The sequence below is a fragment of the Delphinapterus leucas genome, chromosome 6 (assembly GCF_059928025.1).
Source record: "Delphinapterus leucas isolate spDelLeu-1000000601 "Yukka" chromosome 6, BTC_Dleu_Yukka2, whole genome shotgun sequence".
NCBI classification, from domain to species: Eukaryota; Metazoa; Chordata; class Mammalia; order Artiodactyla; family Monodontidae; genus Delphinapterus; species Delphinapterus leucas.
The window spans coordinates 102,947,176-102,962,143 of record NC_143134.1 but is presented as its reverse complement, the minus strand read 5'-3'; the positions used below and the strand labels follow the sequence as shown (position 1 = coordinate 102,962,143).

Below are 14,968 nucleotides of genomic sequence, written 5' to 3'. Positions count from 1 at the left end.
CGGGGCACCAGGACGGCCGACCTCCTGCCATACTCAGTCCCAGTGCCCAGGGACCCGGCTGTGCGAACGCGCGTAGGGCTGCACCTTTGTCATCATGTACCCGGTGGGGAAGGTGATGCAAACTGCGATCCGGCCGCTAGGGCGCCTGTGGGGACCAGGAACCCGCTCCTGAGAACCCTGCCACCCCGCCTCTGCGGACTTTGCTGCGTCTGAGCCGCTGGGAGGCCTAGCCGGTCCCCACGCTCCACCTCCGTTTTCCTGGCAAGGCACAGCGGGGTGACACACAGGTCAAGCCCCTCCGGAGTGAACTTGTAAAAACATATTTATGATTAGGCATTTAGGTGCCCCAAATATAAAAATATTGTGGAGATTCTTGCAGCCATTGATAATTCAGTGACTAAAAAAGTTTAATATTTCTGTGAGAAAAATAAAATACCTTAGTAAAAAAAATATTAAAATTTTTTTTATTTTATTGAAGTATAGTTGACTTACAATGTTGTGTTAATTTCTGCTATACGGGAAAGTGATTCAGATATATATATATATATATATATATATTCTTTTTCGTATTTATTTCCATTTTGGTTTATTGCAGGATATTGAATATAGTTCCCTGTGCTCTACAGTAGGACCTTGTTGTTTATCCAGTTTATATAATAATAGTTTGCATCTGCTGATCTGAAACTCCCAATCCATCCCTCCCCCACCCTCCTTCCCCTTGGCAACCACAAGTTCGTTCTCTGTGTCTGTGAGTGTGTTTCTGTTTCGTAGATAAGTTCATTTGTGTCATATTTTACATTCCACATGTAAGTGATATATGGTATTTGTCTTTCTCTTTGTGACTTACTTCACTTAGTATGATAATTTCTAGGCCCATCCATGTTGCTGAAAATGGTGTTATTTCCTTCTTTTTATGGCTGAGTAGTATTCCATGGTATATATGTACCACATCTTCTTTATCCATTCATCTGTCAGTGGACATTTAGGTTGTTTACATGAATTGGCTATTGTGAATTGTGCTGCTATGAACATAGGGGTACATGTATCTTTCTGAATTACAGTTTTGTTGGGCTATATGCCCAGTAATGGGATTGCTGAATCATATGGCAACTCTGTTCTTAGTTAGAAAACATATTTTTTAATGAACTATTTAAGGATAAGTTGGAGGGTAAGTCGCCCCTTTAATAACAAATACTTCAGTATTTAACAACAAGAACATTCTCTTACATAACCACAGTGCAGTTATGAAGATCAAGAAATTTAACTTAGGGACTTCCCTGGTGGTCCACTGGTAAACAATCTGCCTTACAATGCAGAGGTTGTGGGTTCAATCCCTGGTCAGGGAACTAAGATCCCACATGCTGCGGGGCAGCTAAGCACACGTGCCACAACTACTGAGCTCGCGTGCCTCAAGGAGAGAGCCCACGTTCCACAAACTACAGAGCCCATGCGCTCTGGAGCCCACACGCCACAGCTGGAGAGAGAAAACCCGCATGCCACAACTAGAGAGAAGCCCGCACGCCACAACAAAAGATCCTGCATGCCTCAGTGAAGATCCTGCATGCCACAACTAAGACCCACATAGCCAAAAATAAATTAAATAAAAAAAAAAATTTAACTCAAAGAAAAAGAAAAAAGAAATTTAACTCTGATACCATACTGTTATCTAATTCACAGCCCATATACCAATTTTGTCCATTGTCCTAATAATGTCCTTTAGAGCTAAGTTTTTCCTGGTCTAATATTCAATGCTGGGTCATGCATTGCCTTTAGCTGTCATGTCTCTTCAGTCTCCTGGAATATTTCCTTAGCCCTTTTGTTTTTCTGTCTCTCGACCTTGACATTTTTGAAAAGTATAGGCTGGTTATTTTGCAGAGTATCCCTCAGTTTAATTTTGTCTGGTTTTCCCTCATGATTAGTTTCAGGTTATGTGTTTTTGAGAGGAATCCCACTGAAGTGATACTGTGTCCTCAGTGGAGGCATGTGGAGTCAATATGTCCCATTATTGGTGATGTTAAGGTGGCACTCTGCTGTAAAGCTATTATCATCTTGTTTTTGAAATTAATAAGTAGTTTGTGGTGAGATACTTTGACATTATGTAAATATCCTGTCTCTCATCCAGCTTTTACCTATGCAACTATGATATTTACATCTACCTACTGTAATATTTTACCTATGATAATCTATTACTATAACAACCTAAACCTTGATTGATGATTTTCTAACTATATCATTCTTCTATGTTTATATTTTGGCATGCTACTGTAAGGCAGACCCCTCCTTTCCCCTCCCCTCCCCTCCCTCTTTTCCTCCCTCCCTTCCTTCCTTCTAAAAGAATTCATGCATTCTTATTTCATTCTATGGACTATAATCCATTTTTACCATTATTTATTTTGATGCTCGAAATAATCTGTCCCAGACCTGGCCAATAGGAGCCTCATCAAGTGGGCTCCTATAGCCTTTTGAAATATCCCAGTTGTTCTTTGCATACTTCCTTATGTTCTAGTGCAATAAGGTACTCCCAGCTAATCTTGTCCTGTTCCTGCTCTAGCCTTGGCATCAGCCATTTCTCTAAGGAGCTACGATATGTTTCCTATTAGTTGAGAATTGCATTCATTTAGAAACCAAGGTGTGGGTGGAGGTGTTTTGTTGCTTAAAGGCCCTCTCAATATGTGTAATTGAATAAAAGTTCTGATCACTTGTTGGGACAAGTGACTTAACGAGTAAACCTTGCTTCCTTTAATCTCTGAAAACTAGAGAGTGGTTTCACAAATGAAAAAAAAAATACATGTAGTTTCACAAATGAAAAAAATACATGTCTTAGAATTCTAAGGATACCTTTTCTCTATATACTGTTAAGTATTCTACACTGTAATCTTTCAAGAAAAAAAATCTTGATATAGCTAGTTTGGACAGGGAGGAGTAGAAGACTCTGTTTTTATGAGTTCTTTGAAATTATTTGGGGGGAACTGTGGTTCACTCTGTCTCAATTTTTAAAAGTTTGATATAATTGGATCTTTGGGACATTATCCCTGAAGGAGCTGAAGTTTCAAACCTGTGCGTATTATAGCTGCTGAACTGTTAATTGTTCAGGGAGAACAGGTGTTTCCCCAAAACAACAGATGATTTAAATTTACATAGTATTTCAGTTGTTATACTTTGGTATTTTTAGTTACTGAGGTAACAGTCAATACTTTTTTTTTTTTTTTTTTTTTGCGATACGCAGCCCTCTCACTGCTGTGGCCTCTCCCGTTGCGGAGCACAGGCTCCGGACGCGCAGGCTCAGCGGCCATGTCTCATGGACCCAGCCGCTCCACGGCATGTGGGATCCTCCCGGACCGGGGCACAAACCCGTGTCCCCTGCATCGGCAGGCGGACTCCCAACCACTGCGCCACCAGGGAAGCCCAACAGTCAATATTTTTGAAAAAAATGAATTGCATTGTTGACTTTCACGTAATATGTTTAACATTTTTAACATGGATGCATTCATTCTTTCTTGCACATAGCTAACTTTATGAAATATATCATAAACAATATTTTAATTGGAATTTGTGACAGGGAATTGAATTTTTCTTGGCTACTATTTCTAAACAGTGGAAAATATCAAGTTGCAGGCAACGGGGCTGATTTTTCATTCTAAAAAAATTGTGGGAGTGTCCTGTGAAGAGCTTCAGCGCACGTCCCAAGCTAAGGTGTTGGCTCAGCCGTTTCACGAGGAATTCTGGTTTGAAGGGCAGGGGGCACGGCTTCTGCACGGGGCCCGCTATGAGCAAGTGAAACAGACTAAACACAAAGGGAAAAAAGGTGATGGGCTAGGCTTGAAGTCAGACTGCCAGATTTATGTCCTTTCCAGAAGAAGTGTGGATCCTCTAGCAACAAGAGGTGTGAAGAGAGAGGACCTTCAGGATGGTGGAGGAGTAAGACGTGGAGATCACCTTCCTCCCCCACAAATACATCAAAAATGCATTTACATGTAGAACAACTCCTACAGAACACCTAGTGAACACTGTCAGAAAACCTCAGACTTCCCAAAAGCTGTGTGGCTGACAGGGTCTTGGTGCTCCGGCCAGCTGTCAGGCTTGAGCCTCTGAGGTGGGAGAGCTGAGTTCAGGACATTGGACCAACAGAGACCTCCCGGCCCCACGTAATATCAATCAGTGAGAGCTCTCCCAGATATCTCCATCTCATCGCTAAGACCCAGCTCTGCTCAATGACCAGCAAGCTCCAGTGCTGGACACCCTATGCCAAACAATTAGCAAGACAATAACAAAATAATAGTAGGTGACTTTTTTTTTTTTTTTTTGCGATACACGGGCCTCTCACTGTTGTGGCCTCTCCGTTGTGGAGCACTGGCTCCAGACGTGCAAGCTCAGCGGCCACGGCTGACGGGACTAGCCCCTCCACGGCTTGTGGGATCTTCCCAGACTGGGGCACGAACCCGTGTCCCCTGCATCGGAAGGTGGACTCTCAACCACTGTGCCACCAGGGAAGCCCAATAGTAGGTGACTTTTTTTTTTTTTTTGTGGTACGCGGGCCTCTCACTGTTGTGGCCTCTCCTGTTGTGGAGCACAGGTTCCAGACGCGCAGGCTCAGCAGCCATGGCTCACGGGCCCAGCCGCTCTGCGGCATGTGGGATCTTCCCAGACCGGGGCACGAACCTGCGTCCCCTGCATTGGCGGGCGGACTCTCAACCACTGCGCCACCAGGGAAGCCCCAGTAGGTGACTTTTACACCCCACTTTCACCAATGAACAGATCAACCAAAATGAAAATAAATAAGGAAACACAAGCTTTAAATGACATTAAACAAGATGGATTTATTTGATATTTACAGGACATTCCATCCAAAAACAACAGAATACACTTTCTTCTCAAGTGCTCATGGAACATTCTCCAGGATAGATCATATCTTGGGTCACAAATCAAGCCTTGGTAAATTTAAGAAAATGGAAATTGTATCAAGTATCTTTTCCGACCACAACGCTATGAGACTAGATATCAATTACAGGAAAACATCTGTAAAAAATAGAAACACATGGAGGCTAAACAATATGCTACTAAATAACCAAAAGATCACTGAAGAAATCAAAGAGGAAATAAAAAAGTACCTAGAAACAAATGACAATGAAAACATGATGACACAAAACCTATGGGATGCAGCAAAAGCAGTTCTAAGAGGGAAATTTATAGCAATACAATCCTACCTTAAGAAACAAGAAAAATCTCAAATAAGCAAGCTAACCTTACACCTAAAGCAATTAGAGAAAGAAGAACAAAAAAACCCCAAAGTTAGCAGATGGAAAGAAATCATAAAGATCAGATCAGAAGTAATGAAAAAGAAATGAAGGAAATGATAGCAAAGATCAATAAAACTAAAAGCTGGTTCTTTGAGAAGATAAACAAAGTTGATAAATCATTAGCCAGACTCATCAAGAAAAAAAGGGAGAAGACTCAAATCAATAGAATTAGAAATGAAAAAGGAGAAGTAACAACTGACACTGCATAAATACAGAGGATCATGAGAGATTACTACAAGCAGCTATATGCCAATAAAATGGACAACCTGGAAGAAATGGACAAATTCTTAGAAAAACACAACTTTCCAAGACTGAACCAGGAAGAAACAGAAAATATAAACAGACCAATCACAGGCACTGAAATTGAGACTGTGATTAAAAATCTTGCAACAAACAAAAGCCCAGGACCAGATGGCTTCACAGGCAAATTCTATCAAACATTTAGAGAAGAGCTAACACCTATCTTTCTCAAACTCTTCCAAAATATAGCAGAGGGAGGGACACTCCCAAACTCATTCTATGAGGCCACCATCTCCCTGGTATCAAAACCAGACAAAGATGTCACAAAAAAGGAAAACTACAGGTCAATATCACTGAAGAACATAGATGCAAAAACCCTCAACAAAATACTAGCAAACAGAATCCAACAGCATATTAAAAGGATCATACCCCATGATCAAGTGGGGTTTATCCCAGGAATGCAAGGATTCTTCTGTATACACAAATCAATCAACGTGATACACCATATTAACAAATTGAAGGATAAAAACCATATGATCATCTCAATAGATGCAGAAAAAGCTTTCAACAAAATTCAACACCTTTTATGATAAAAACTCTCAGGAAGTAGGCATAGAGGGAACTTACCTCAACATAATAAAGGCCATATATGAGAAACCCACAGCCAACATTGTTCTCAATGGTGAAAAACTGAAACCACTTCCACTAAGATCAGGAACAAGACAAGGTTGCCCACTCTCACCACTCTTATTCAACATAGTTTTGGAAGTTTAGCCACAGCAATCAGAGAAGAAAAAGAAACAGAAGGATCCCAAATCGAAAAAGAAGAAGTAAAACTGTCACTGTTTGCATATGACATGATACTATACATAGAGAATCCTAAAGATGCTACCACAAAACTACTAGAGCTAATCAATGAATTTGGTAAAGTAGCAAGATACAAAATTAATGTACAGAAATCTCTTGCATTCCTATACACTAATGATGAAAAATCTGAAAGAGAAATTAAGGAAACACTCCCATTTACCATTGCAAAAGGAATAAAATACCTAGGAATAAACCTACCTAAGGAGACAAAAGACCTATGCGGTATGCAGAAAACTATAAGACACTGCTGAAAGTAATTAAAGATGATACAAACAGGTGGAGAGATAGACCATGTTCTTGGATTGGAAGAATCAACATTGCAAAAATGACTATACTACCCAAAGCAATCTACAGATTCAATGCAATCCCTATCAAACTACCACTGGCATTTTTCACAGAACTAGAACAAAAAATTTCACAATTTGTATGGAAACACAAAAGACCCTGAATAGCTAAAGCAATCTTGAGAAAGAAAAACGGAGCTGGAGGAATCAGGCTTCCTGAATTCAGACTATACTACAAAGCTGCAGTAATCAAGACAGTATGGTACTGGCACAAAAACAGAAATATAGATCAATGGACCAGGATAGAAAGCACAGAGATAAACCCACACACATATAGTCACCTTATCTTTGATAAAGGAAGCAAGAATATACAGTGGAGAAAAGACAGCCTCTTCAGTAAGTGGTGCTGGGAAAACTGGACAGCTACATGTAAAATAATGAAATTAGAGCACTCCCTAACACCATACACAAAAATAAACTCAAAATGGATTAAAGACCTAAATGTAAGGCCAGACACTATAAAACTCTTAGAGGAAAACATAGGCAGAACACTCTATGACATAAATTACAGCAAGATCCTTTTTGAACCACCTCCTAGAGAAATGGTAATAAAAACAAATGGGACCTAATGAAACTTAAAAGCGTTTGCACAGCAAAGGAAACCATAAACAAGACAAAAAGACAACCCTCAGAATGGGAGAAAATATTTGCAAATGTAGCAACTGACAAAGGATTAATCTCCAAAATTTACAAGCAGCTCATGCAGCTCAATATCAAAAAAACAAACAAACCAATCCAAAAACAGGCAGAAGACCTAAATAGACATTTCTTCAAAGAAGATATACAGATTTCCAGCAAACACATGAAAGGATGCTCAACATCACTAATCATTAGAGAAATGCACATCGAAACTATAATGAGGTATCACATCAAACCGGTCAGAATGGCCATCATCAAAATATCTACAAACAATAAATGCTGGAGAGAGTGTGGAGAAAAGGGAACCCTCCTACACTGTTGGTGGGAATGTAAATTGGTACAGCCACTATGGGGAACAGTATGGAGGTTCCTTAAAAAACTAAAAATAGAACTACCATATTACCCAGCAATCCCACTACTGGGTATATACCCTAAGAAAACCATAATTCAAAAAGACACATGCACCCCAATGTTCATTGCAGCACTATTTACAATAGCCAGGACGTGGAAGCAACCTAAGTGTCCATCAACAGATGAATGGATAAAGAAGATGTGGCACATATATACAATGGAATATTACTCAGTCATAAAAAGAAACGAAATTGAGTTATTTATAGTGAGGTGGATGGACCTAGCGTCTGTCATACAGAGTGAAGTAAGTCAGAAAGAGAAAAACAAATACCATATGCTAACACATATATATGGAATCTAAAAAAAAAAAAAAAAAATGGTTCTGAAGAACCTAGGGGCAGGACAGGAATAAAGACACAGACATAGAGAATGGACTTGAGAAGACGGGGAAGGGGAAGGGGAAGCTGGGACAAAGTGAGAGAGTGTCATGGACATATATACACTGCCAAATGTAAAATAGATAGCTAGTGGGAAGCAGCCACATAGCACAGGGAGATCAGCTCTGTGCTTTGTGTCCACCTAGTGGGGTGGGTTAGGGAGGGTGGGAGGGAGACGCAATAGGGAGGGGTATGGGGATATAGGTATACATACAGCTGATTCGCTTTGTTATACAGCAGAAACTAACACAACAATATAAAGAATTATACTCCAATAAAGATGTTTAAAAAAAATTGTGTTTTCTTTACTAGTCTTAAGAATAGCACAGAAAAATTGTTTCTTTGAAATCATCTCTTACAATAATATAATAAAGTTTTTGTAGGAAATTTGTTCAATATAAAATCTAGCAGAGAGGTCCCTAAGAAATCATCTCTTAGCTAACAAATGAGTAAGAACTAACTACTGGGATGTAGTAAAAATGGAGCTTTTAGGAAGAAAAGCAAAAACTGCATGCTCAGGTGCCGCAGAGGGCAGTAGTACTGACAAATGTTCTCTAGAATACTCAGAGTATTCAGGGTTACTGATAATGTTTGTACCTCACTGTAAGCTGCTGGAGGTCTGATGACTAAAACAGAAAAAAAAAAAAAATGACAGGATTTGCTAATAGCCTGGATATGCAATACAGTGGGGAAGAGGTTGAGATAATAATGTAACATAATGAAAAGTATTTGACAAATATCATGCCACTGTTATAGGGCCATGTATAAGGTATTGCTCACACCATTATTATTTTCACCATAACCATTTAGACCAGGTTTTTAAATATGAAGAACTGGGAGACAAATGATAATAATGACTGAATTAGTGATGAGAAAGTGAAGACTGGACTCTTGTAAGATAAACCATATAACTAAGGAATTTACCTGTGAAAGAAAGAGCAAAAGTAGGATGGCCATTTACATATGTAGCATGACAATGAAGGGAATTTTTAAGAACCGTATATTTGCAAATAGAAAAGAATTAGTGGGGAAAGGAAGATTGATGGTGATAAAGAGCAATATCAGTGCGTAAGCAAAGTAAGTTTTTGTAATTTTTTTTTTTGGTTAATAATGTGAAATGTAAAAAAAAGAAATGAAACCTTAAGCGTCTTGTATATAATTAGATTATCTATAATTTTTTTTTTTTTTTTTTTTTTTTTTTTTTGGCGGTACGTGGACCTCTCATTGTTGGGGCCTCTCCCGTTGCGGAGCACAGGCTCCGGACGCGCAGGCTCAGCGCCATGGCTCACGGGCCCAGCTGCTCCGTGCGGCATGTGGGATCTTCCCAAACCGGGGCACGAACCCGCGTCCCCTGCATCGGCAGGCGGACTCTCAACCACTGCACTACTAGGGAAGCCCTATAATTTTTTATTATATTCACTAGTTTTCTTTTTTAGATTCCACAATTAGTGATATCATACAGTATTTGTCTTTGACTGATTTCACTAAGCATAATACCCTCCAAGTTCATCCATGTTGTTGCCAAGAGATTTTAAGATAATTTTTAAAGGGAGTTTAATTTCTGCATTTTCTGGATCTTCATGAGTTTTAATGTATAATAAGAATATTGCCTGGGTATAAGTTTTAGAACTATTTACATTCTCACAAAGGTATGGGTCCCAATAATGAATGAAACTGTACAGGGGATGTAATAATGTTTAAATGAGGTGGGTTATTTTTGAAACAAGTGTGTGGACCTCTAAGCTGTTAGCTGGAAAGGACAGAGTTCATTTAGACCCAGAACTTCATAGGTGTTAGTTTAAAACTCATTTATTTGTTCCTTTCAACATTCCTCCTCTTCTTCCACTGAAGATCATTACTGGTTTTTATTTTTACAAATGTGCTTTCTTTTCCTCATTTATTTGACTGAGTTTTCTAATTAGTGCTCAATAGCTTATTCAATGTTCTTTCATATTTTTCATTACTCAGTACTTTCAAATCTTTACTGAAAACCTGCTGTGTGCCAAGCAAAGGATTACGAGCTGAGATTCAAATATTAAATTTGTTCATTCTTGTTTTCAAATTCACTCTTTTCTAAATTTTGTTTTGAAAGAAGGGCAAAGAAAACTGAAGAGACTTCTAATCTACTGATTCTGCTTTTCAGACCCAACGCCAAGCTGGCTGAGCTCTGGTTGGTTTGTCTGTAAGTCGCTGACCTGCCACTGAGGGACACAGGCCAAACCTGTTTCCCCTCCTCTTAGATTGATAGATACATTGTCCTGTGATTTCTTATGGTAAAATTGCGCTTATAATAGCGAAAATAAGTTCGAAAGTGTTTTCTTAACTCAGTGAACATTATACTTTATCCCTCTCTTTGTGTCCTCAGATGAAATGAATAGAATAATATTAGAATAACTACAGGTAAAAGGAAGCAAATGCAAGGCGAAAATCTCACCAGTTGGAGTTTTTTTTTCCTGGAAGGTTTTTCTAGATACCCAAAGTTAGAGATTGTTCTCTTTGCCTTCGGCCTTGTAATGCATCTGATAACCCTCTTGGGCAACGGCACTCTTATTTTAATCACTGTCCTAGATTCATGCCTTCAAACTCCCATGTACTTGTTCCTTGGAAATCTCTCTTTCATGGATATTTGTTACACATCTGCTTCTGTTCCCACTTTGCTGGTGAACTTGCTGTCATCCCAGAAAACCATCATCTTTTCTGGGTGTGCTGTACAGATGTATCTGTCCCTTGCTCTGGGCTCCAGGAGCAATGCCTGCTCCTGGCTGTGATGGCGTATGACCATTACGTGGCCATTTGCAAGCCGCTGAGATACCCCATCATCATGAACAGGCAGGTCTGTGTGCAGATGGCCACTGTCTCCTGGGTGATGGGCTCTCTGATAGCCCTGCTGGAAACCAGCTTCGCCCTGCAGATACCCCTCTGGGAATTTCATCCATCACTTCAAGTATGAAATTCTGGCAGTGCTGAAGCTAGCTTGCACAAGGTCATTGCTCATGGACACGATCATGCTGGTGGTCAGCGTGCTCCTTCTGCCCATTCCAGTGCTCTTAATTTGCATCTCTTATGTCATCATCCTTTCCACTATTCTGAGAATCAGCTCAGCAGAGGGAAGAAACAAAGCTTTTTCTACCTCAACTGTGGTGTTCTTGTATTATGGGGCTTCACTCTCCATGTACCTAAAGCCTTCTTCGTCAGGCTCACAAGAAATAGATAAAATCATCTCGTTGCTTTGTGGAATGCTTACCCCTACGCTGAACCCCATAACTTAACAGTTTATGAAACAAGGAAGTCAAAGATGCTGTGAAAAAAGTGCTGGGCCAAATATACTTGCAGCAAATACAGGAAAATCTCTGACTAGGGGCCTGTGGTTTCACCGGGGGTATGCTCCTGGCAGAACTCAACAGAGAGATTCAAGACAATACACTCACCCTTAGAACACTGACTTGAACTTGAGTTCTTTCATCTTACAGCTGTGAGATAGGTGTATACAGAGTGATTGCCTATGGGCGATAATAGGTTCCAATTTGCATTTAGTAGTAATTTCTGCCTTTTCTGTCTTATGCTTGTGAGAAGTTTGGGGCTATAGGGTCATCACACATTTGCTGCAGAAGGAAACTTGTATGAATTTAGAGTCAGTGAATGTTGGTGCAGAAGAAACTTGTCTGTCATTTCTGCCTTAAATCCTTTCCAGAATGAGGTGAGAGCATAAAGAAACAAAGAAACAATAGACATTGGCCTTGGTTACTTAAGCGAGAAAACAGAATCTGTGAAACAGGATCAATGAAAAATTAAAAGACTTGCTCAACATCACAGCTGTAGGACCAGAACTGCAACCCTTATCCTTTGGACTTCTTTGCCAGAGCTTGTTCTACACACTGAGTGGCTCCCTAATTACCCTTCCTCATTCAAAACTCCTCATTAAAACTCTTGACTCCCTGAATAAGGCAGCAATGCCTACTTGATTTGCTCAGCTGTCAACCTTGCTTTTCTAAGCACCTAGATACTTGCACAAATTGTATGCATTTCTATGCCAGTATACCACCCATACACTAATTAGGTCTTTTTTTTATGTGTGTTTGTCTTTTTTTCTTCATTGGATGATTGACTTCACAAAGTCATGGGTTCCTGTTATTTTGTACCTTTTGTTTACAGCAGTCATCCGGTAAACTAATAAATTTATCAGCTTTCAACCAATTTCTTTATTTGAAAAGTAAGTACCATTTGTGAAAATTATGAAGAAGAAACAGCGTGGGCAAGGAGGTCTATTGCTTTGTTAATATCCAACAATTACAGAGACTATATTTACATTTGTTGTTTTAAATCTTTTATTTGTATGAAAATATTGCTTCTTAAAAATGCAGATTCTGGGTCCCTACTCTCAGATGTTCTGATTCAGTAATAATCTAATAGTTTCAGATTATTCTGATAATCTGCACTTAAAATAGATCCCCAAGAAACTCTGAAATAGGTTATAAGATGACCATACATTGGGAGACATTATTTCCAGTGAAAACCTATCATTCCAACAGAAAAGTGGGAATAGCTCTAATTTATCCGTTTTTCCTTTTCCTTTTGTTTTTTCCCCCATTCTTTCTGCCTCCATGTGTACCTTCTCACTTGCCTACCTCCACTTCTACAGTAGGGAAGGGGAGAGGGTTTTGAGTGGAGGAAGGTTAACCTACTTGAAAAATTTCAAAATATGAAAGACCTAAAAACTTTTAGTATTGGACGTTGAGTTCTGGATTGTTTAACTCTTAGACCATTCCCTTGGATCTGCGGCTTCCATTACATGTTCCTGGATGTGTAGCCCACACAGAGAGACACTTGAAATAATCCCATGGCAAAATTCTGGTGATGGAGCAAGGGGACAAATTTGGTGCCAGATGTTGTTGCCAAGAGATGTTTGATGGTGGGGGATGGAAACAAGCCCTGAGTAGATGGTTTTAGGATGGTAGGGGAGAGCTGACCAGGAAGCTTTCATCCTAGAAGTAATTCTTTTTCTCTTAAATACCTCAGCCTTTTCAACCCAACTACCACATTCATTTCCTGGCAATTTCAAAATCATTTTGAAGTGACATTTGATAGTAGGCTTTTATTAGAGTAGCAGAGCTGGATTTTATAGTAGAGTAGAATGAATTGTCTGCCTCCTAGACTTAGTTATAATATGTGTGGTACCAAATATAAACAGGAAGAACCAGAGTTACAGAAGTAGCTGAAATCTTTACTGCAAAGAATGAGCTATGAGAATCTGAAGACACAGAGACTGAACACCCTTAGTAATTAGTATATCAGCTTTGACACAGGGAACTGAGCATATTGACATGGGTCATTGAAGTAGGTTATAAATGATCCTGATGTCAGAAGAGGACCCAGGATGGAACCCTGGCAGATATCTCCCTAGTAGCTCTTGGCTAAGAGGTTAGGAGTTACAGTAGTTACAGTGATATGTTACATAAAGTTACTGTGAAAAACAACAAGTGAATATAAATATAAATGTGTTTCATATATTACAGGCAATACTAAAGTTCATTATTGGCAAATGGTACATTCTGTCATTTGGGTTAGATTCCATCTCAACCAGTACTAATTACAATCATTAGCTTTATAGATTCTCAGGTAAGGGATCCTTGTCAGGTATCATTAAAAAGAGGAATATATTTGACAGAGAAGGTAAAACCACCTCTGACAGAGTCAGTTCTTGAATGAATGATATGACCAGATTTATGCTTCAGAAAAATCAGATCCTGTCACTTCCCCGTTTAAATCCCTTAGTGGCTTCTTATTACCATAAGCTTGAAGTCCTTAAGATGACATGCATAGACTTTCATAATCTGATTACCCACCATTTACATCCTCTGCTCTGGGAACCCCAAATTCCTTTTAGTTTTATTAAAGTGTTGTGCTCTGTCTTGCTTCTTTTATTAAAAGCACTTAGCACAATTTGAAATTTGATAATAATTTGTGGGTTTACTTGTTTAATATCTCTCTCACTAGTCTGTGGGTACATTGAGGCAAGGACTGTATCAATTTCATTTACCAATGTAGACCCAGAGCTTAGCGCAAGGTCTGGCGCAGGGAAGACATTCGGTGCATACTTTTTGTGAAGGACCAAGTGCTCAGTGAATATCTGTTGAATACAAATATGCATATAATAAACTTTTGATGGCTCTTCAAGTAGGTACTTGACCATTCCTGTGGTGAGAGAGATGAGGATGTCAAAGGTGACTTCCAGGTGTCAAAGAAGGCTGATAGGGCTTCCCTGGTGGCGCAGTGGTTGAGAGTCCGCCTGCTGATGCAGGGGACACGGGTTCGTGCCCCGGTCTGAGAGGATCCCACATGCCGCGGAGTGGCTAGGCCCATGAGCCATGGCCGCTGAGCCTGCGCATCCGGAGCCTGTGCTCCATGGCAGAAGAGGCCACAACAGTGAGAGGCCCGCGTACCACAAAAAAAAAAAGAAGGCTGATATGTCATTAACTACCACAGGGGATACTTGAAGAGGACCAAGTTTGGGGGTTGAAGGGTAAACCATGAGTTGTAATTTAGACATGTGGAATCTGTCATGATTTTGAGATATGTAAGAGATATCAAGGAGTCAGTTGGATATGCTAGTGTGGAATTAACAAGAAAGATCAGCCTGGAGATATAAACTTGTAACATATTTGCATATATATAATAATTTAAGTATTGAACATGGTTAACTTAACTAGGGAGAGAGTATACAGTGAGAAAATTGCCTAAGTGAAACTAGAGGAACACTAATATTTAAAGCCCATCAAATAAGAAAAACCAACAA

The 14,968-nt window shown here is 39.6% G+C and overlaps 1 protein-coding gene across 1 annotated transcript; it reads left to right on the top strand.

The window, feature by feature from the left end:
- The first annotated feature begins 10,589 nt into the window (after positions 1-10,589).
- OR2K2 (olfactory receptor family 2 subfamily K member 2) lies at positions 10,590-12,822 on the top strand. The gene is given in 4 exon segments (XM_022577970.2): positions 10,590-10,916; positions 10,919-11,091; positions 11,093-11,438; positions 11,440-12,822. Coding segments are annotated over 4 exon segments (936 nt in total). The 3' UTR covers positions 11,530-12,822.
- Positions 12,823-14,968: the final 2,146 nt, after the last annotated feature.